General features: G+C 45.4%; 1 protein-coding gene and 1 long non-coding RNA gene across 4 annotated transcripts in view; one reads left to right on the top strand and one right to left on the bottom strand.

Moving 5' to 3' along the window:
* Nucleotides 1-7,650, bottom strand: part of LOC137305973 (SPARC-related modular calcium-binding protein 1-like) — an 82,497-nt gene extending 74,847 nt beyond the window's left edge. For all 3 annotated transcript variants that reach the window (XM_067974954.1, XM_067974955.1, XM_067974953.1), the window contains exon 1: nucleotides 7,267-7,650. In XM_067974954.1, coding sequence (XP_067831055.1) covers nucleotides 7,267-7,353 — 87 coding nt within the window. In that variant the 5' untranslated portion in view covers nucleotides 7,354-7,650. The remainder of the gene's footprint in view (nucleotides 1-7,266) is intronic.
* LOC137305977 (uncharacterized) lies at nucleotides 7,275-20,538 on the top strand. Its single transcript, XR_010958799.1, has 3 exons — nucleotides 7,275-7,430; nucleotides 14,742-14,899; nucleotides 20,162-20,538. It is a non-coding gene; the product is annotated as an uncharacterized lncRNA (long non-coding RNA).
* The last annotated feature ends 1,915 nt before the right edge of the window (nucleotides 20,539-22,453 follow it).

Below are 22,453 nucleotides of genomic sequence, written 5' to 3'. Positions count from 1 at the left end.
TTATTTTCTTAACATTATTGCTACATAAATATTATTTTGTTAACGTGCCAGCAGCGATTTACTCAGCGTGTGTTTGCACAAATGCTCTTCACAGCTCACAGGGTTTACTGTGTCGTGTTAATAGCCTAATAAAATGCACAGCCTCAACATACAAGGCCACTGGGCACAGAAAGGTGTCTTTGGATTTAAAAAAACTCAAATTCAAGCTGACAGCGATTCGTTTTCCAGCCGTCTTGTTTTCCCTGCTACCGTTTAATGGAGCCGGGCAGAACCTTCTCCTGACTGAACTGACATAGAATCATAGAATGATACAGCACAGAAGGAGGCCATTCAGCCCATCATGCCTGTGCCAGCTCTTTGAAAGAGCTGTCCAATTAGTCCCACAGTCCTGCAAATTTCTAATGGGGCAGTCCAGTCCCTGGGATGCCTTTTGTGAAGAAGAGTTTCTCGCACTTCTTTAAAAAGGGGGGCTCGTCGCTTCCCCCAGCGACTCCTGTGTGAGGTCTCCCACTCCAGGATCTGGGCACCCTGTCGAGGCTAGCACTTTAGGGCATTGCCGTATTGTCTCAGGTAAAATGATAAACCAAGGACTAGAATGCCCGTTCCAGTGAACATCGAAGGAGAGCAGGGGATTGTCCCAGTGTTCCGGTCAATGCCACCAAAAGTAGATTAATTGGTCATTTGTTGCTGTTAGTGGGATCTTGCTGTGCACAAAATGGCTGCCATGTGTATCTACATAACAGCAAGGTGCACTTCAAAGAAATTAATTGGGGGCAATTTTAACCTAAATCGCCAGGCGGGAATCACACGAGATTGGGTGGAACGTCGGTTTTACACCCCGCCCAATATTGCTCTGCACTGACTTCAATGGAGTAAAATCGGGCAGGGTACAAAACCAGCATTGCACCCAAACCCATCAGTTCCCCAAAGGGCAGGTTAGGTTAAAATCGCCCCCAAATATCTGAGATACTTTGAGACGTTTCTAAGATAATGTGCATTTACACACATATGCACAGATGGTATGCACACATACAGTCATGTGCAGTATTTTTACACACAGTGTATATTTACACATATAGCGTGTTCTTACACACATCGACGCAGTGTGCACTTACACACGCACATCGTCCACTCGCACACATGCTCCCAACAAGTTTCTCGAGCAGCCTCCACCACAGGGGCACTCACTAATGCTTCAGATTTGACGAGCAACATTGAATTACACACAGGCATGAAATTATTAATATTAATAGACTGAGGCTAATGCCTTAAAATGATTGAGAGCAGCAAATGCGAGGGAGGAGTGGGGGCGGGGGCGGTGGGGGGGGGGGGGGGTCGGTCGACTAATCAAATTTTCACTGCGAATTCCAGGGTGTCGGGGCTGATGAATGTGGCTTCGAGATCCATCATACCTCACTGTGAGCCGTGTACATAAAAATATCAATAGTGCCTTTATGTGCGAGTCAGTGCGGCGTTTATGTCACCGTGCGGGACAATGCCGAATTCAGCTCAGTAACTGTTCGGAGACTAAAAAAAAAAATTCTGCTAACGTGCAAGCGAGTTTAACAAATTAGCTGATTGATGCCTCGGAGTTAGCTGGGCAGCGGCCCTAACAAGCGGAGGTCAAAACATCAGCTACCAAGGGACGGGGTGAACATAACCTTCTGTGTAGCCACTGACTGCCTGGGGTCTGCTCGAGAGCCAGCAGCCTGTCACTCAACAACATCTGTAATTACTCTGCCGTGGAAGGGGCTGTGTGGGATTTTAAAAAATTAAATCATTTTTTTTCCAAAATAAATTGTGAAATAGGACACAAGGGATTCACACCCTTCAAGCATAACATGAGTACTGTTTTTGTAATGCAGCAGCCAAGCCAGCCCCTGGATCAGGGCCTAACTCCATAAAGGTTGTGAGTCACAATTTTAGCTTGGTGTGGGACCTGAGAAATTACAATCCTTCTCCTGCTGAGCACAGAGCCTCAATGTTAGAAGCGTTTAGGTAATTAAAAAATAAATAAATACTCTTTTTTTAAAAAAAAAATAAAGTACTTACAGTAGCTGTGTATAAGGCTTATATGAGTCCTGGGCCGGAGTGACAGGCTTTATTGATGGTGTGTTCTGTCATTTCAAAGGAATCCTGAATTACTGAAGTATATGGGGCAGTGCGTTGAGGCTGTACCATAAATACTGGTGCATGCAAGATTAGAAATTTCTTGTGTCAGCCGTGGCTCGGTGAGTAGTACCTGTGAGCCAAAAGGTTGTGGGTTCGAGTCCCACTCCAGAGACTTGAGCACAATAATCCAGGCTGACACTCTCAGTGCAGTACTCCCAGGCCCTATCTGGTGGATGTAAAAGATCCAACGGCACTATTTCAAAGAAGAGCAGGGGTGTTCTCTCTGATGTCGTAGGCCAATATTTATCCCTATCTATAAAAAACAGATTATCTGGTTGTTATCACATTGCTGTTTGTGGGAGCTTGCTGTGTGCAAATTGGCTGCTGTGTTTCCTACATTACAACAGTGACTACACTTCATTGGCTGTAAAGTGCTTTGGGGTGTCCTGAGTTCATGAAAAGCGCTGGATAAATGCAGGATTTTTTTTCATTTTCTGTCTCTGGTTGGAGCTTAATGGAGGGAGGGAGGAGTGGTCGTCTTATACAGAGTGTGAAGTGCTTTGGGATGTCAGGAGGATGTGAAAGGTGCTAAATAAGGGCAAGTTCTTTCTCCTCTTTACACAGGCCAGTGGGATTGGTTTCGGAAAACTATGGCCAACACAGACATGATGGATCAAATGGCCTCCTTCTACGGGTCATATCCCCCCTCCAGCTTCCCCCCTGGCTGGTTTCTCTCCTAGTGCAGTAATTTCCCCAAAGATGGGGCAGCTGCACCGGTGCCATCCCTTCTGCCGTTCGTCGCTCCGCTCCTGCTGCACCGTCAGGTTGAAATGGTAACTTTCCCCTCCCAACACCAGTCAGGACTCCCACTGCTGGTTCACAAAAATCAGAGACAGAGGAGATTTAAAACTGGGGCCAAAGGCAGGAGGGGAGAGCGGCCATTTTAAATATGCTGGAGGAGTGGATAGGAATGAGCCGATCAAAAGGAGAAAATCGAGGGAAAATGGCCACCACAGGTGAACTGTGACAGAAAGAAGCTTTGTAATGTTGACCCTGGTCTTTGTAAAAGGAGGACCATGAGTGATGAGTGCCATCTTATATGTAAGTCATCTTGTAGGCAGAGTGCAAGTTGAAAATCCTGTGTGGTCTCCCCCCCCACCCAGCCCACCACACTGAGATCGCCAATTTTAACCATGCAATTGAGGGAGAGGATGGGCTTGATTGACAGCATTCACCCCGGGCAGGAAAACTGGGAGGGTAATTGCCCAACCCCCAACCTATCCTTTGTTCTTTAGATCTGCTTACAGCCAATTGGGAGGAGTTGCAATGACAGGAGTCTGAAAACACATTGACCTGGGTATGAGATGTGGCATAGGGAAATCATTTTTCTTTTAATTTTCCCGCTGCCCCCTCCCCCGACGTTTTCTCTCCACTTCCCTCTCAGGTCCTGAGCCCTGGCGTGGTGCAGTTCCACTGGCCGTACTTCCTGTGTGAACCTACACGAGTGGATGTTAGTATTCAAAATGGAGGTTAGATTCCAGTGCCCCATCTGGATCCAATTGGATGTCATTCATTTAACCCTGTCACACAATAGTTTGAATAACAAGCATCATCATCAAGATGCTTGTAGCAAGTCAAGTAGTTCCAACATATTCTGATTGACTTTCACATTTTTTCACCTTTTGACATCGGTTGGATATTTTTTGGACTAAATCTTGTTCAATCAGACCATCATTGTTTTGATAAGAAGGAAGTTGCCTACTGAAGCCAAGTGTCATTTTTGACACTGGTGGGACAAAGAAAGTGACTGACATCAGTAGCCCAAAGAAGAACAAGACACTGTGGATATCTCCTTGGAAAATTACAAGCACAGCTAATAGGGAAAAATGGAAGGAAAGAAAGCAACATCAGGACAGATGCACATCGTTCAATAACGCCCAGGAATGAGTGGAAGTCAAGAAAGTCAACCAAGTTCTACAACTGGCTCAAGAATCAGGGATTTACTTCATTAAGGTTGTCAATCTGTTGGTCACGGATAGCAACTGAAGAAGAGACAATGAGAAACCCAGGTGAAGGAACAAGGACCATTGTGCAGGGGACTTCCGACTTTGAAGAGTCAAAAGATAGATGAAATAAATCAGGAATTAGTGATTAGGTGACTCCGCAACATTCAGTATTCAAAGCCCGCAGGCTGTAGGAGGAAGAGAAGATGGAGAGAAGCTGTTAGGTCCTGGGAAAGGAGTTAGAGCATCTGACGGTGCTCGCACACACACACGCTCGCTCACGCACATGCTCTCGCTCACACCCATTCCCCAGCCCCCAAAACACACCCATTCCTAGCTACATTTAAACCCCTCAAGGAGTTAATTTACAATCTCAATTGAAATGATTCATTTTCCATTTCAGGTCGAGTCACATCAATCTTTCAACCGTTGAAAAGTGTTAAAGAAAAAATTAAGAAATTCCATAATCAAAAAAAAACAGGAGCACAGTCCTCATGGTAAAAAAAATGTTTGGCAAACCTTTTTCAATTTGTTTGTAAACACCTGATGTCATTACATAAATCCTATTGGAATGCATCACTGCTTCATGACACATGACATTACAGCAACTAAAATGACTACAGGGGAGTGTGCTATAAGTTTCGCAGTCCTTTCCCACAGTGATCGAAGCTTATCTGAAAAGCAGCTCAATTCCAATGGCCTCTGCAGTCAGAACGAGCCACCAGTTTTTAGGTTTTTAGTTTTAATGTCCTCCTCAACCACCAGAAAAATGTCCACCTCCCCACCTTAAAGCAGTACTACCCCATATATGGCACAGAATTACCCTTTCCTTCACCTGGGTTTCTCATTATTACAAATAGATTAACGATTAAAGAAAATGTATACCTTTCACAGTATAGCTACTTACCTGACTGACCTACACTCTCCAGCTCTGAGTCCCATCATAGGCATTTACAGAAGGAGACCATTCAGCCCATCATACCTGTGCTTTTTTTTGCCAGGGCAATCCAGAACTGATCCCACTGCACCTCTCTCCCCATAGCCCGGTATCTTCCTCTGCTTCAAATATTTATCCAATCTTTTCCTTAAAAAAGATGCAGTGGTCTCTTCATGCCATGCTCCAACAACCCTCTGCATGAAGATATTTCTCCTAATCTCTCCCTACCAACAACAAAGATGACACAAAGTGGAGATCAGTGATATAAATACACACACTATGCCATCTGCCGTGAATACCTGAACCTCACACAAGAGGTGTGGTCATTCTTATCATAGCTATGGCAGGCTGGTCACACTGCATCTTTGTAATGAGAATGTCACACACAAGCAATGGTACTATGAAATTTGTATCATCGTGTCACAGGATTCGACAAACAACAAAACAAATGATTGGAAATGACTGCCTGGGGGTAGTGCTGAGGCTTGGTGTTGTAACTCCCTAAAAGATCCATTCTCCTCTTTCCCCACCAGTTAATTCATCAAGAGGCAGATTCTCCCCTTTCACTAAACTGTACCCTTCAATGCAATAAAGTCACCCTAGAAATATATTCACCGTAGAGATTTTATTTGCAATAAAACTGCTGGGGAAGGAGAAAGTTTTACTCTACAATCAGATGGCGGGGGGGGGGGGGAGGAGGGCAGATGTGAAGGGGAGGATTTATTCTGTGACATCTGGAGGCCACAGCATACCTTCAGAAAGGTGGAGGGGGGGGCATGTCAAATGTATTTAAACAATAGTGTTTATTGTCATATTGATATTTATTATTATATTTAAACAAAACGTATTTAAAGAGAAAAGACTGGCTAGAATCATACAGCACAGAAAGGAGGCTATTCGGCCCATCGTGCCTGTGCCGGCTCTTTGAAAGAGCTATCCAATTAGTCCCACTCCCCTGCTCTTTCCCCAGAGCCCTGTAAAATTTTCCTTTTCAAGTATTATTCCAATTCCCTTTTGAAAGTTATTATTGAATCTGCTCCCACCGCCCTTTCAGGCAGCGCATTCCAGGTCCTAACAACTCGCTGCAGAAAAAAAAAATTCTCCTCATCTCGCCTGGTTATGGGCAGTCAGGTGTGTAACCCTTCATCAGAACTCAGTTCTGTCTTTCCCTTTCTCCAGATGCTGACTGACCTGCTGCGAATTTCCAGCATTAGCGACAACAGTGCCCCATGTAACAGGTTGACTATCTAAGGCACCTCATGGGAATCTGGTGAATAAAACTGCGATTTCTGGGGGGCACGGTCACAAGCTGGAGTTAATCCCTGTCACAGAAACAATCACAGGTTGCTATATGTATTTCAGATTATTTTTATAAATCACAAATTTCATAGATGCATCTTCTGCTTCGTGATGAAAGGATTAAAATGGCCATAAATCATTTGCCAAATAAGCAAATAATCTTGCTGGTTAGGGGACAGCGATACTAAAATTCACCTTATGTGAGAAAGAGAGAGACGTGGGCTGGGGTCGCAGGTCACCCAAGGGGTTTTGCCTGATGTCACCCTGCCGCTCAGAGCCTGTCCGGACTCGCCCCTTAATGAACAACCGCAGCAACACGAACAAAAGCAGCATAATATTCACTTTCGTACAGCAGCGGATTAAACGCTCTCCAGCTGTAACTCCGCACTGTGTGTGTGGAAACACCGCTACTGAACGCAAAACGCCGCATAATGCCACACTGGACCTCACCCCCTCCCAAAAAAAAACCCCAAAGGAAAGTACAAATCAATTGAAATGAAATGGAAATATATTCTCAAATAATTTCAGTGCACTTGCTCTATTTTATGTCCGTTTTTCTCTGAGAAATGTGGCTTCAAAATCTTTTCAATAAAACTGTCTCCTTATTTCAAATAGAGAAACCCGCATCTCTAATAATAAATACCTAATATTAAGTATTTATAATATTTTGCCTATGTAACAAATCATTGCAAATTCAATTATAATTCATTGTTTTGAGAGGCGTGTTAACGGGTTGTATAAATGTAATTTCTACCCAAATATAGTAGAGATAAACTTGCCTTAAAAGGGATTTTTAAAATCCAGAACTGTACAAAAAAAAGGGAATTTAAAGGTCATTTTACTTTAGTTGATAGATTTAAATACTAGCACTTGGGAGCAAACTTGCAAACAAACTCCCCCAATTCCTGTGCTTACCAGGGTCCTGTCGAACCGATGGGGTTTGGAAGGAGTGGAGAAGCCGAACAGTTCAATTGTCAGAAGTATGAGAGAGAGAGGCGACATCCCGCAGCCCTTTGGATGGAGAGAGGGAGAGAGAGAGAGATCCTGGGAAAAGCTGTTCGGATGATTTCAGATTCCAGGTTAAAAAGTTCCTGGTCTTGTCAGTGTGAAGTTTCGCTGTTGTCTGTTTGTAAAATAAATCAGCGCCCGTTGCTGGAGGATGTAAATCGGAATTATCTCCCTCTCCTTGGCGCTGGCTGCCCAGCTGAGGCTCTTCTCTCACCACCCCGACGCCTGTGGGTTTGGTGCCCGCACTCGGAGCTCTCACTCTGGGTGATCGCTGCCACTTTTAACGGGACTGTTTGGGACCAGTCGACCCACGTGGAAAAAGGAGCAGGTCCCGCCCCTTGGCGCTACCCTCCATTGTCTATAAACCCCGCCCATTGGCCATGGGCCACGCCCACTCTCTCAGAACCCCACCCACTTATGTGTGAGCCCCGCCCACTTATTTTAAATTCCGTTCCCGCCTGGGTAAACCCCTGGACCCCGCCTCTTGAATGGATACAACAAAAGCACTTGCCATGTGCAGCCTAACAATTGAGTTTAATCTCCTTCCATTTACCGCCCTGTAAATGTTTGTCTTTTTGATTTTCTTGTTTCCAATCACACTTCATCTCCCAATTTTTAAGCTTAACCTTTCCACCCTTGGAATGGACTGCTGGCCAACCAAGAAAGAAAGCCTTGCTCTTACAGTATATGGCGTCTTTCACATCCTCCGTAGGTTCCTCAGCGCATTAATTACTCTTTGAAGTGCAGTCGTTGTTGTTTTATACACAACTGCAGCAGCCACTTTCCACACTCCAAGGTCTCACTCACAGCAAACCTGTTTTTGTTGGGTAAACTTGCCTTAAACTTGCCTTGTTGGGTAAACTTGCCTTAAAAGATTGAGGGAGGAATTTTGACCAGGACACCAGGAGAGCTGCCGACTCTTTTTCAAAAACAGTGCCATGTCTACTCGAATAGGCAGATGGGGCCTCGGTTTAACGTCTCATCGGAAGGACAGCACCTCCAACAATACAGCACTCCTTCAGTACTGCACTGAAGTGCCAGACTAGATTATGTGCTTATGTACTTATGGGTGGCTTTGCATCTGTAATCTTCTGACTCAGAGGTAGGAATGCTACCACCGAGCCAAGCTGACTATTAGGGTTGAGGATGCCACCTTCCCTGAGCTTCTGCCAATGCTATTTAGTCAATGACAATGAGGTGAGTGAAAAGAGCAAGGTCCTCCAACTGCCTCCCTGAGCTCTGCTTACCCTCTCCACCAGCCCATCTAGGTACGAACCAATGTCCCACCTCACCAATATCATCTAGTGTGCCTAGTTGAGCGAGTACCTTGATTCAGTAATGGACTGCACCTTGAGTGTTCAGATATAAACTTGAGTCTGCAGATCCCCACATTGAGGGCTAACAATCTGCTTGCTGATGTAAAATACCACTCGCTAATTCCAGCGTCGATATCACATAAAGCACTGCCACCTACTCGAAATCTCATCTGTTCATATCAGATTCCAGTTACCGTAAACTACCATTTTTTGCTGTTAATTCAGATCCACAGACTCAGTGGGTAAATGCAGCTACTTGGGTGGTATTGAGTTTAATGGATCAGGAAGGTCCCAGGTCGATTTAATTGGCTTTAATACCCCAGGGTTTGGAAAGGGGAAAATCAGCCAAGGATCCTGCTCCAGATCTATAACTAATTCCTACTGAAAAATGAGCTTAATGTGGATGTCAGGTGAAGGCAAGGCTCGGCTGTGCTGCCCCTATGCTTAGACAGCCTGCTGACAGACACTTTCTGGGCTTACAGATGAAGATTGGCCATTTAGGCAAGTTAAGGATGTCTGCTGGTGCCTGTGGAATCAAACCCCAGCAAGGAGTTAGCGCCGTCAGGAGGCGAAGGGAAATATGCATTGACGTCATCCTCTAAAAATACACGTTTTTTAAATCTCTTCTTACAAATTTACCTCACAATACATGTCATCCCTGGGGTGACAGGGTGAACAGGACAATCGCATTCAAACTTCTGCCTTTGTCACTCAAGACCTGCAAGGATAAGTGCGAGAGCCAGATCAGCTCGAATCACTGTAAATTTCTCTCTTTGCCCGCGAGCTAATCTACTGGGCAGAACTAGATATAAAAAATATTGAGGACGTTCAAAACCAGGCAGATGATGTGTTGGAAAGAGTTAGGTTACCATAGAAATTAGCTTCATTGGGTGAGATGATTGGCCTTTTTTTGTTCCCGACAACTCTATATTCTAACATCTGCCCTTAAACATCCAGATGAGACTGCGAATTCTGCATGCTGGGAATTGCATGCACAAGCCCCAACATTCCTTGCCCTGGCGTGTAGATGCATCAATCTTTCACACCACCTGTATTCGTTTTTTTTTATCTTTATACACATCTTTTGTAAATTGGGTTATAAAAGGCTTGCTCTAGGCTTGAGAGATCTCCACCAATGTTTGCATACTGGGAGGCTGAGTTTACTCAATTAGCCTCCCTGTTATCTAAAAAGAAAGACAGACTTGCATTCATATAGTGCCATTCACAATCTCAGGAATCCCAAAGCGCTTTACAGCCAATGAAGCACTCTTGAAGTGTAGTCGCTGTTGTAATGTCCAATTCTGTCTGACATGCAACTGGGCCTATTTTGATTGACCAAAGGGGTGGCGCTGTGTTGCCCCAGTATCACTTGACAGGAGTCAACACTACAAGGGTACCACTAATAAAATAAATAAACAAGTGGTCTGATTAAACTAAAGATAAGAACATAAGAAATAAGAGCAGGAGTAGGCCATGCGGCCCATCGAGCCTGCTCCACCATTCAACAAGATCATGGCTGATCTTCGACCTCAACTCTACTTCCCCCCCCCCCCCCCCGATCCCATATCCCTTGATTCCCCTAGCGTTCAAAAATCTATCTATCTCAGCCTTGAACATATCCAGCAAATTGGACTCAGCATCCACAGCCCTCTGGGGTAGAGAATTCCAAAGATTCACAACCCTCTGAGTGAAGAAATTCCTCCTCATCTCAGTCTTAAATGGCCGACCTCTTATCCTGAGACTATGCCCCCTAGTTCTAGACTCTCCAGCCAGGGGAAACAAACTCTCAGCATCTACCCTGTCAAGCCCCCTCAGAATCTTGTATGTTTCAATGAGATCACCTCCCATTCTTCTAAACTCCAGAGAGTGTAGGCCCATTCTCTCCTCATAGGATAACCCTCTCATCCCAGGAATCAATCTAGTGAACCCTCATTGCACCTCCTCTAAGGCAAGTATATCCTTCCTTAGATAAGGAGACCAAAACTGTACACAGTACTCCAGGTGAGGTCGCACCAAAGCCCTGTATAATTGTAGCAAGACTTCCTTACTCTTGTACTCCAACCCCCTTGCAAGAAAGGCCAACATGCCATTTGCCTTCCTAATTGCTTGCTCTACCTGCATGCTAAGTTTTTGTGTTTCTTGTACGAGGACACCCAAGTCTCCTTGACACCAACATTTAATAGTTTCTCACCATTTAAAAAATATTCTGTTTTTCTATTCTTCCTACCAAATTGAATAACCTCACATTTCCCCACATCTTACTCCATCTACAACTTTCTTGCCCACTCACTTAACCTGTCTATATCCCTTTGCAGACTCTTTGTGTCCTCCTCACAGCTTACTTTCCCACCTAGCTTTGTATTGTCAACAAACTCGGATACATTACACTCGGTCCCTTCATCTAAGTCATTAATATAGATTGTAAATAGCTGAGGCCCAAGCACTGATCCTTGCGGCACTCCACTAGTTACAGCCTACCAACCTGAAAATGATTCATTTATCCCTACTCTCTGTTTTCTGTCTGTTAACCAATCCTCTATCCATGCTAATATATTATCCCCAACCCCATGAGCCCTTATCTTGCATAACAACCTTATGTGGCACCTTATCGAATGCCTTTTGAAAATCCAAATATACGACATCCACTGGTTCCCCTTTATCTACCCTGCTAGTTACATCCTCAAAAAACTCTAATAAATCTGTCAAACACGATTTGCCTTTCATAAAACCGTGTTGACTCTGCCTAATCATACTATGATTTTCTAAGTGCCCCATTACCACTTCCTTAATAATGGATTCCAGCATTTTCCCGACAACTGATGTCAGGCCAACTGGCCTGTAGTTCCCTGTTTTCTCCCTCCCTCCTTTCTTGAATAGCAGTGTTACATTTGCTACCTTCCAATCTAATGTATCTGAAGGGGCTGCTCCTCAACTTCTGGCTGCATTTCAACCCTACGCTCCTGATCTTTGGCCACCCGGTGCTTAAAGATGCTTAAAATAAAACAGCAATTCCAAAAGTAAACTTACCATCGAAATGGTAATGATACGATCAGTGTCTATAAGATGCTCTTATACCCTGCAGTACTCACCGGTTGTGGAAGACATCAAACATACCGGTGGACACCATATGCTACCTCTCCAAGGCCACCCAGGCAAGGACAATATCATGGAAGAGAGGAGGGCAACCAGAGCGACCCCCCACCCCCTCACCTTCCATGGGCCGCGCCCATCCTGGATCTGTGAATCGCTATCTTGGCCAGGTCCAGGAGCAGAACCACAAGAAGATCCTCCGACTTAACCATGCCCCCTTCCTGCCCCTCCACACCAGGTGGCCAAAGATCAGGAGCAGCCCCTTCAGATACATTGGGTAAATTAACCAGTCTTTGAGATCTTCCCGGGCGGAGATCTGCTGTGTTAATAATGTGGGGTGTCACTGAGTTGCCTCTTGCATTAATGGTAGCTTTATTCCTGATGGATAACTTTGGATGAGAGGTGCACTGATACACTGGTCAGCCGGAAGATTCACCTGGCCACTACAGAGCTTAGATTGCCCTCCAAACCATGGGATTTCTTGGTGTTGAGATTGGCATTTCTGCACCCAGCCAGCACAGGGTATGGTCAGGACGGGGAGGATGCAGTCCAGGAATTGAGAAATGACTGCAGGTATGAAAAGGACAAAGGCAATTATTTTAGAAGGGCTAAAAACCTAATCACCCAAATTTCAGCATGACGCAGTTGGAAGAACCCTCACCTCTAGAAGTAAAGGGAATTAGGGGTTACGGGGAGCGGGCAGGAAATTGGACATGAATTTAGATTTGAGGTTAGGATCAGATCAGCCATGATCTTATTGAATGGCGGAGCAGGCTCGAGGGGCCGATTGGCCTACTCCTGCTCCTATTTCTTATGTTCTTATGTTCTTATGGTGGGTTCAAATCCCACTCTAGGATTTAAGCACAAAATCTATGATACCACTGAGTGCAGTGCTGAGGGAGTGCTGCATTGTCAGAGGTGTCTTCAAATGAGACATTAAACCTGTTCAAGTGCACTTTAAAATCCCATTGCACTATATGAAAAACAGGGAAGTTCTCCAGGTGTTTGGCTAAAGTTCCTCCCCCAATTAAAACTAATCGTGCATCTCATTGCAATTGTTGGATCTAGCTACCCACAAATTAGTTGCTGTATTGGCCTCCATAACAACGCTTCAAAGTAATTGTGTGACGTGCTTTAAAACAGAATCATAGAAGTTTACGTCACAGGGGGAAGGTCGTTTGGTCCATCAAGCCTGTGTCGACAGTTTGCTAGAGGAATCCAAAACTCATCCCGTTGGACCTGCTATCTCTCCATAGCTCTGTATCTTCCTGTTTCAAATATTTATCCTCTTCTCCCTTAAAAGATGCAATTGTTTGTCTCAGCTATTCCCTGTGGCAAAGTATTTCCATGCTCCAACAGCCTTCTGCTAGGGCTGTCAATTAATCGGAGTTAACTTCTGCCCTTAATGTGTTAAAATTTTTTTTAGATTATTTTTTAATCGCGGAAGTTACATGGAGAGTTCCCTTTCAAGTTACAATTTAATACCTCAAGAGCCTTTAAATTGGCAACAAATTTCAAACAGTTTCCTACATTACAACAGTGACTACACTTCAAAAGAACTTAATTGGCTGTAAAGCGCTTTTGTGGCATCCTGAGATCATGAAAGGCGCTGTATAAATGCAAAACTTTATTAGATGTCAGCCATGGCTCAGTGGTAACATTCTTGCCTCTGGATTAGAAGGTGTGGTATGAGCCCCACTCCAGAGACTTAAGCACATTATCTAGGCTGACACTCCAGTGCAGTACTGAGGCAGTGCTGCACCGTCAGAGGTGCTGTCTTTCAGATGAGACATTAAACCGAGGCCCCATCTGCCCTTTCTGGTGGATGTAAAGGATCCCATAGCACTAGTTTGAAGAATAGCATAGGAGTTCTCCCCAGTGTCCTGGCGAATATTTATCCCCCAACCAACATCCCTAAGAACAGATGATCTGGTCATTATCACATTGCTGTTTATGGGATCTTGCTGTGTGCAAATTGGCTGCCGCGGTTTCCTACGTTACAACAGTGACTACACTTCAAAAGTACTTAATTGACTGCAAAAGCACTTTGGGATGTCCTGAGGTCGTGAAAGGTGCAATACAAATGCAATCTTTCTTTCTAATTATTTTACGCTATAAAAGGCGGGCCGTTTAACAGTTGAAGTCGAGGTCACGAAGGTTGGCGGTGGAGGAGATAATTCAATCCGGGCGCGTGCCTTCCCGCCAAAATGTGACGACATCGTTCAGCTGAGAACCGGCACCAGGACCTGCTGAAGCCCGGGGGTGGTGAGGGGGGGGTCTTGCGGGACACTCAGCGACACCCGGAGGAAGGGGCGGGGCGGAGAGGGGGTGGGGTTGGTTCACTGCGTGATGAACAAGGGACTGACCAACGTCAAACCGTCGGGTGAGCCCGATCTGTGAGACCAAAGGCCGCAGGAAGGAGGAGGGGGGAGAAGCTGAAGTGGTGCACGATGGCTGGCCAGGTCCCTGCGGGGAGCAGATGGACCTAAGGGCAGCGGCACACAGCAAGATCCCACAAACAGCAGTGAGACATGTGACCAGGATGAGACTGGTCAAGAACTAGAAAAGTCCCCCTAGAACTCAAATTTTCCCAGGATGGAATCTAACTGGATATTGAAAGCCCATTAATGCCTTTGGGGTTAATTTTGACTTTGTGCAATACTGTAAAACGGGTGATAGCAAATCGGCAGCCCGTTTTACATCTCTCCACATCTTTATTGACTGAACTGGGTTCCACACCCAACACGTTAGCTGCTCTGTTCCCTCCAGAAATGCCAATGACCTGCTGGGCGTTTCCAGCATTTTCTGTTTCTTTTTTCTTTTTTTTTCTACTACTGGGGCAAACCATGTCAGCCCCCCTGGACCGATCACAAAAGCCGTGTCTTCTTTTTAAACTTTTAATCATGCAAAAAAAAACAAAGGGAACTTAGCAAATTAAATCACCATTTGATTCTCGGTGCTCTGTTTCTATTTCAGACTTCAAGCCTCCGCAGTTTTAAAAATTTTTTTGCCAAACATCCGTCACCTTGATGAGAACAAGAGGAAATACTGGGGGAGGGGCAGCACTTCATCATCGCATCACCCCAGAGAGAAAAAGGAAAAAGCCGGAGCCGACAGAGAAAATTAGTCACATGGTAAGGACAAACCTTAAAACATATAACCTGTGCAGTAAACACCTGTGTGCCATGTCAGATTTAGTCCCATCCTGAGCCCTGGCAAGCCATCATTATATCTTGGCAGGAGTGGGACCCATTACAATTTCCATCTGCTAATCAAAAATACTCATCCTTTTGGTATTCAGTTATTTTTGGAATTAATATATTGCCCTTGGCATCACAGGATCTGCAGATCTAGTAATGACATGTGTGACCATTGAAACTTTGCATTGCTTATTTATATTATAACTAGTCTCTCTCCCATGGCATTGCTCATGGAGAGTCAAGACCAGGTGTAGTCTTCAAATGAAATGGAGTGCGGCATACTTCAGTCTCCATTTTAAAGTCATAAATTCTGTCCTTATTTGTATATAATATTTGGACATTTTTTATATAGTTAAATAGCAAAGCTTCAGGCAGTTTGGGAAGCAGAGACAATAGAGTTGGTTGGAGCACAGGAGTTTCTCTGCAGCACAGGCCAAGGAGCTGAGAGAGCCCAAAATGTGGTACTACAGCACCATCACTGTCAGGAGGGTGTAATTGCAGTGTGACACTTTTACATAGGCACTTTCCATTATAAATGTGGAAATAGGAATTTATAATGGCAAAAGTTGGCACTAAAGTCTGACAAAAATGTGACAACAGGTTTTGTGGATATAACATTTTGATATATTATAGACTTTCTGAGTAGCTGGAGAGGTTAAATATCTTTCATTCATATGCATTTGAGAGAGAGCACAGCACACCAGAGAAAGGGTTAACTTAAAGGCGGGAATTTAAAAAAATTCGTTCATGGGATGCGGGCGTCGCTGGCAAGGCCAACATTTATTGCCCATCCCCTAATTGCCCTTGAGAAGGTGGTGGTGAGCCGCCTTCTTGAACCGCTGCAGTCCGTGTGGTGAAGGTTCTCCCACAGTGCTGTTAGGTCAGGGGTTCCGGGATTTTGACCCAGCGGCAATGAAGGAACAGCCGATATATTTCCAAGTCGGGATGGTGTTTGACTTGGAGGGGAATGTGCAGGTGGTGTTGTTCCCATGTGCCTGCTGCCCTTGTCCTTCTAGGTGGTAAAGGTCTTGGGTTTGTGAGGTGCTGTCGAAGAAGCCTTGGCGAGTTGCTGCAGTGCATCCTGTAGATGGCACACACTGCAGCCACTGTGCGCCAGTGGTGAAGGGAGTGAATGTTTAGGGTGGTGGATGGGGTGCCAATCAAGCAGGCTGCTTTGTCCTGGGTGGTGTTGAGCTTCTTGAGTGTTGTTGGAGCTGCACTCATCCAGGCAAGTGGAGAGTATTCCATCACACTCCTGACTTGTGCCTTGTAGATGGTGGAAAGGCTTTGGGGAGTCAGGAGGTGAGTCACTCGCCACAGAATACCCAGCCTCTGACCTGCACTTGTAGCCACAGTATTTATATGGCTGCTCCAGTTAAGTTTCTGGTCAATGGTGACCCCCAGAATGTTGATGGTGGGGGATACAGCGATGGTAATGCCATTGAATGTCAAGGGGAGGTGGTTAGATTCTCTCTTGTTGGAGATGGTCATTGCCTGGCACTTGTCTGGCGCAAATGTTACTTGCCACTTATGAGCCCAAGCCTGGATGTTGTCCAGGTCTTGCTGCATGCGGGCACGGACTGCTTCATTATCTGAGGGGTTGCGAATGGAACTGAACACTGTGCAATCATCAGCGAACATCCCCATTTCTGACCTTATGATAGAGGGAAGGTCATTGATGAAGCAGCTGAAGATGGTTGGGCCAAGGACAATGCCCTGAGGAACTCCTGCAGCAATGTCCTGGGGCTGAGATGATTGGCCTCCAACAACCAGTACCATCTTCCTTTGTGCTAGGTATGACTCCAGCCACTGGAGAGTTTTCCCCCTGATTCCTATTGACTTCAATTTAACTAGGGCTCCTTGGTGCCACACTCAGTCAAATGCTGTCTTGATGTCAAGGGCAGTCACTCTCACCTCACCTCTGGAATTCAGCTCTTTTGTTCATGTTTGGAATGAGGTCTGGAGCCGAGTGGTCCTGACGGAACCCAAAATGAGCATCGGTGAGCAGGTCATTGGTGAGTAAGTGCCACTTGATAGTACTGTCAACGACACCTACCATCACTTTGTTGATGATTGAGAGTAGACTGATGGGGCTGTAATTAGCCGAATTGGATTTGTCCTGCTTTTTATGGACAGGACATACCTGGGCAATTTTTCACATTGTCGGGTAGATGCCAGTGTTATAGCTGTACTGGAACAGTTTGGCGAGAGGCGCAGCTAGTTCTGGAGCACAAGTCTTCAGCACTACAGCCGGGATGTTGTCGGGGCCCATAGCCTTTGCTGTATCCAGTGCACTCAGCCATTTCTTGATATCACGTTGTGGAGATGCCAGTGATGGACTGGGGTTGACAATTGTAAACAATTTTACAACACCAAGTTATAGTCCAGCAATTTTATTTTAAATTCACAAGCTTTCGGAGGCTTCCTCCTTCGTCAGGTGAACGATGTGAAACCTGACGAAGGAGGAAGCCTCCGAAAGCTTGTGAATTTAAAATAAAATTGCTGGACTATAACTTGGTGTTGTAAAATTGTTTACAATTGATATCACGTGGAATGAATCAAATTGGCTGAAGACTGGCTTCTGTGATGGTGGGGATATCAGGAGGAGGCCGAAATGGATCATCCACTCGGCACTTCTGACTGAAGATGGTTGCAAACACTTCAGCCTTGTCTTTTGCAAAGTTTTAATGGTCTCCCATGTCATTACTAGATCTGCGGATCCTGTGATGCCAAGGACAATATAATAATACATCTCTAGAAACTTCTACCATATTCTCTGACTCGTTGTGAGCAATGCCAAGGGGGATGCATTAGTACTATAATAACATTGATGTTTATTGGGCGATATATACTTGCCTATCTTCCTATATCTTGTCCTTTTTTCCAATGAGACGATTAAACCCTAAATAAAAAGCATTTAAAAACTATTTGTTTTCTTTCTTAAGCATTCCTCGGATAGAACTGGGTGTGCTGCCCAAATTCCAGACACAGTCAACGCACTGTTTATGGCCTGCTCTAGTTCCCGTTGTTTGCAGCAGGAAATGTCAGGCAGTGTTGGTCAAAATGACCTCTCTCCTTCTGCCATTTTCAGTCCTGAACCGTGCCTTTGAGTCTGTTTGAGGGAAGAGGTGGGAGATGGGGGAGAGGGAGGGAGGCGGGGAAGGGGGGAGTGGGGAGGCAGGTGGGGAGAGGCGGGGGAAAGGGGGAGGCGAGGGAGGGCGGGAGGGTGGAGGTTGGGGTTGGGGAGGGGGAGGGTGAAGCGGGGAGGGCAGAGGCGAGGGAGGGGGGAAGCAGGGGATGGGGAGAGGCGAGGGAGGGATGGCTGCAGTCGGGTGCGTGCCAGGAGCCAGCTCAATAAATGCCAACATTCTGAGAGACATGCGGTGAAAGTAAATCGAGGGTTTGGGGTTTATTTATTAAAAATAGAACAGCGTGATCCGAGGTGGTTGCATCATGAAATGGAGTCATCACAAACCACATTAGCAAAACTCAAACAAGTTCACAAGATAATTACAGCTAAGAAAGGCCATCATTTTAGTTCAACCATCCAAAAAGACCCAAACATCCTCTAATTGGTTGTTAAATTCTCCATTGCCACACCCAGAGTCCATTCCAAGCGTTGGTCACTTTCTGTGTGAAGGGGAATTTCCTGACCTCAGTCTCAAATTTGCCTTTACTGATTCGAAACTGTGGACCCTGTTGTTCTACTCTTGCAATTTTATTTAAAGTAATTTTCTGTAGTCATTTTTTTTCCGCACTGCTAATTATCCTATATGCCTTTATAAAATCACCTATCAGATGAAAAAAAAGACGTGCATGACCTCAGGATGTCCCAAAGCGCTTTACAGCCAATGAAGTACTTTTGAAGCATAGTCGCTGTTGTAATGTAGGAAATGTGGCAGCCAATCTGCGCACAGCAAGACCCCACAAACAGCAATGTGATAAATGACCAGATAATTTAGTGATATTGGCCAAGGCACCAGGGAGAACTCCCCTGCTCGTCTTCGAAATAGTGCCATGGGATCTTTTACATCCATCTGAGAGGACAGACGGGGCCTCGGTTTAACGTTTCATCCAAAAAAACGGCACCTCCGACAGTGCAGCACCCCCTCAGTACTGCACTGGGAATGTCAGCCTAGATTTTATGCTCAAGCCTCTGGAGTGGGGCTTGAACCCACGACCTTCTGACTCAGAGCCGATTCTGATTCCTTTCAAGGCTGAAAAGCTCAAGTTTCTCCAGTCCTTCTTCTTAACTCAGGCCTTTGACACTAGGAATCAGCCTGCGTCTCCCTTGTGTCTCAGTGACCAGAACTGCTTTATTGATCTCATCTTAACCCTAAGGTATACCATCGAATCCACTCCAGACTGCGTTCTGCTCTTCACAAAATATTATATATTAAATGACTGCTTAATGTCATTAGCTGCCCTTCTGTGGCATTGCTCACAAAAAACGTAAGAGGACGTTTTTTTATAAGATAGGAAAATTATATTGTTAGCAAAAATGAAAGGGCATGGAATTGGAGGCAACCTATTGACGTAGGTAGGCAATTGGGTAGGAGATAGGAGACAGAGACAGAGAGTAGGGATGATGGGTATGTATTCCAATTGGCAGGATGTGACTAGTGGTGTCCCCCAGGGATCTGAACTGGCGCCTCAGCTTTTCACTCTTTTTATCAATGGCTGATGAAGGAATAGAGAGCCATATCTCCAAGTTTGCTGATGACCCTAAGTTCGGCGGCACAGAAAGCAGTGCAGATGGGAGCAGATAGTTAGAGTTGAGATGCAGCCATGATCTAATTGAATGGCAGAACTGGCTTGAAGGGCTGAATGGCCTTCTCCTGATCGTAGGAAGGGCTACGGACCGGGTGCTGGAAGGTGGAATTAAGAACGAGCACCTGGTTGTTCTTCGAGCCGGCGCAGACACGATGGGCCGAATGGCCCCCTTCTGTGCTGTATCTTTTCTATGGTTCTACGGTTCTATGTTCCTAAACCATGTAAAACATAAAGTATTATTCTGCTTCTAAGCATAAATGCGTAGCCCTTTAAAATTACAAGATCGAGCTGATATTAAGTATACACTGAGTGAGTTTATGCTCAGATCACTTAGCAGGTGGCAGACTCTGTGCCCTGTGGTATTTTGTGTTGCTGGAGAGTTTGCAGTTCCAAATATTCCTTCGTTTCTTTACACTTTTAAAGGCAGAGATTGACATAGACAACGTGGGACGTCTGAAGTGTGACAGGCACGAGGTGCAGGCGTACAGAATGTCTTCACAATAACACCAGAGCAGATCCCCCTGTGGCAAGGATGGGCCGTTTTATTACAACAGAGGCATTAGCAACAAAGTGTGACAGGGAAAGTGTTACAGGGTGAAAGCGTGACACTTATAGGAAATGTGCGCTTTACACGCCAGAGAATAGTGAACCTGTGGGACGGGCTGCTGGTGGACACCGATTTGCTGAGTTCCTTCAAGCAAGAGTTGGACTGGTTTCTAGTTGGGGCAAAGTTCACCTCGTACAAAAGGTTGATAACATTAATCAGGACCAGAGTGATTTCCTGGACCAGTTTCAATCACCTAAGGGAGTCGCAGAGGAATGTCCCAGATTTGTTTTCCCAAATTGTCCTGGGTTTTAAACCTGGTTTCTCGCCTCTCCCAGCAGATCACATGGTTTCCGGTGGATGGGGAGTGTATATATTTCGTGGCATCACAGTTGTGTGGGACTGGCTGGACGGACCAGAGGGTCTTTTCCTGTCCGTCATTGTTCGTATGTACACAATGCTTTTAATATATTATCTACAAAATATTAGAAGTCTTGCATGTAGCGCACACTTCCTATGTCACACTTACTTCTCATCATGAGCTTGACAAACAACTGATATTTGGGGAAACACCCATGGCTCTGTGTGTAAATGCACCACCTCAGCCGCACACACTTAGGCTTGATCAATCAGTTAGTGATTGGGCTGCTACGATTGGCCTTAACACCCACGATAAACGCTACCGGAGGGTCCGCATCCTGATTTCTTTCCTGTCACCTCTGCCCTAAGGTGGGGACATCAGGTAAGGACAGGAGCAGGCTTGGCTGTGACGCTGCCAGCGGTCGCTTAGCCCATTGACTCGCACTGTTGTCCGTGCTCACACATGAAGAACGGCTGCTCAGGGCAGGTACCAGAGACTAGCTGGCATCTGTACCATTGTACCCTAGAAAACGGAGAAAAAAACAGCAAAGTGACGTTATATCCTTTGGTGACTGGATAAGTCCCGAAGTAAGGATTTTAACAGGAAGATTACGGCCTGTGAACACACCAAAATAAAAAAACAGCCTTTTTCTCTGTTGTTTGTCACCAAAGCTGTCAAAACCACAAGGAAAGTATCACATCATTGAATTACGTTCCTTTCAAATCACAAATTATTTCTCACGATGTTTTCAGGAGGAAACATCTAACCCCACTTGTTGAAGAAAGTCAGCAAGGTTTCTGGGAGTCTGGAGAATGGAATGAGTGGCACCTCATGACAAGAATGTGACCAGAAAGGGCAGACTGTGCAGGGTAATGGCATTTACTGGATCAATCAGAGAATGTAATGATCTCCTTAGGGAGCGTCACAAAAACCCTTAAAGCTGCCTAAAGCGTGCAGTGTTTTAAAGGAACGTCAACAGTAAAAATTTCTGGCTCAAAAGGCCATAAATTCCTGGTGTCGATGGGCTGCCCATTTGGCATTGACTCACGTGGCCCTGGACAACAGGACTATTTTTGTACTTTTAATACTGTGGTCTTCACAGTGGCTGCATTACGGTCAGTGACGGCTGTTTACTGAACTCGTCTCGCCTTCAGTATCCCCCCCTCCTTTAAATATTCAAACATAAGAAAGGATGATAAATATTTTTAACAGGATTTTCTTATTTTATGGTCTGTTGATTCAAGAAACCAAAATTGGAAATTTTAGCCAGCAATGCTGATGACATCATGTGCCTGGTTTGACTGGCTTGGGTCAGGCACAGTCTGAGAGCTGGAGAGAAGTGAATTCACACACACACATACACACACACACACACACAGAGGCGCACACACATACACACACACACACACATACACACAGAGGCACACACACGCAGGCGCGCAAACACACACACACACACAGGCGCACACACACACGCACACAGATGCACACACACTGGCGCGCACACATGCACACAGACACACACAGAGGCACGCGCACGCACACAGACACGCACATGTGACAGAGGCACAAACACAGGCGCACACACACAGGTGCACACACATAAAGGTACACATACAGACACACACATACATGCACACTCGGAGGCATACACACAGAGGCACACATACACACACACAGAGACACACACACACAGGCACACATACGCACACACAGGCACACATACAGAGGCACACACAAACGCGCACACAAACATAGATGCACACATACACACACAGAGGCACACATATACACAAACACACACACATAG

The sequence above is a fragment of the Heptranchias perlo genome, chromosome 41, assembly GCF_035084215.1.
Source record: "Heptranchias perlo isolate sHepPer1 chromosome 41, sHepPer1.hap1, whole genome shotgun sequence".
NCBI lineage: Eukaryota > Metazoa > Chordata > Chondrichthyes > Hexanchiformes > Hexanchidae > Heptranchias > Heptranchias perlo.
This window is presented reverse-complemented; position numbering and strand designations above follow the sequence as displayed.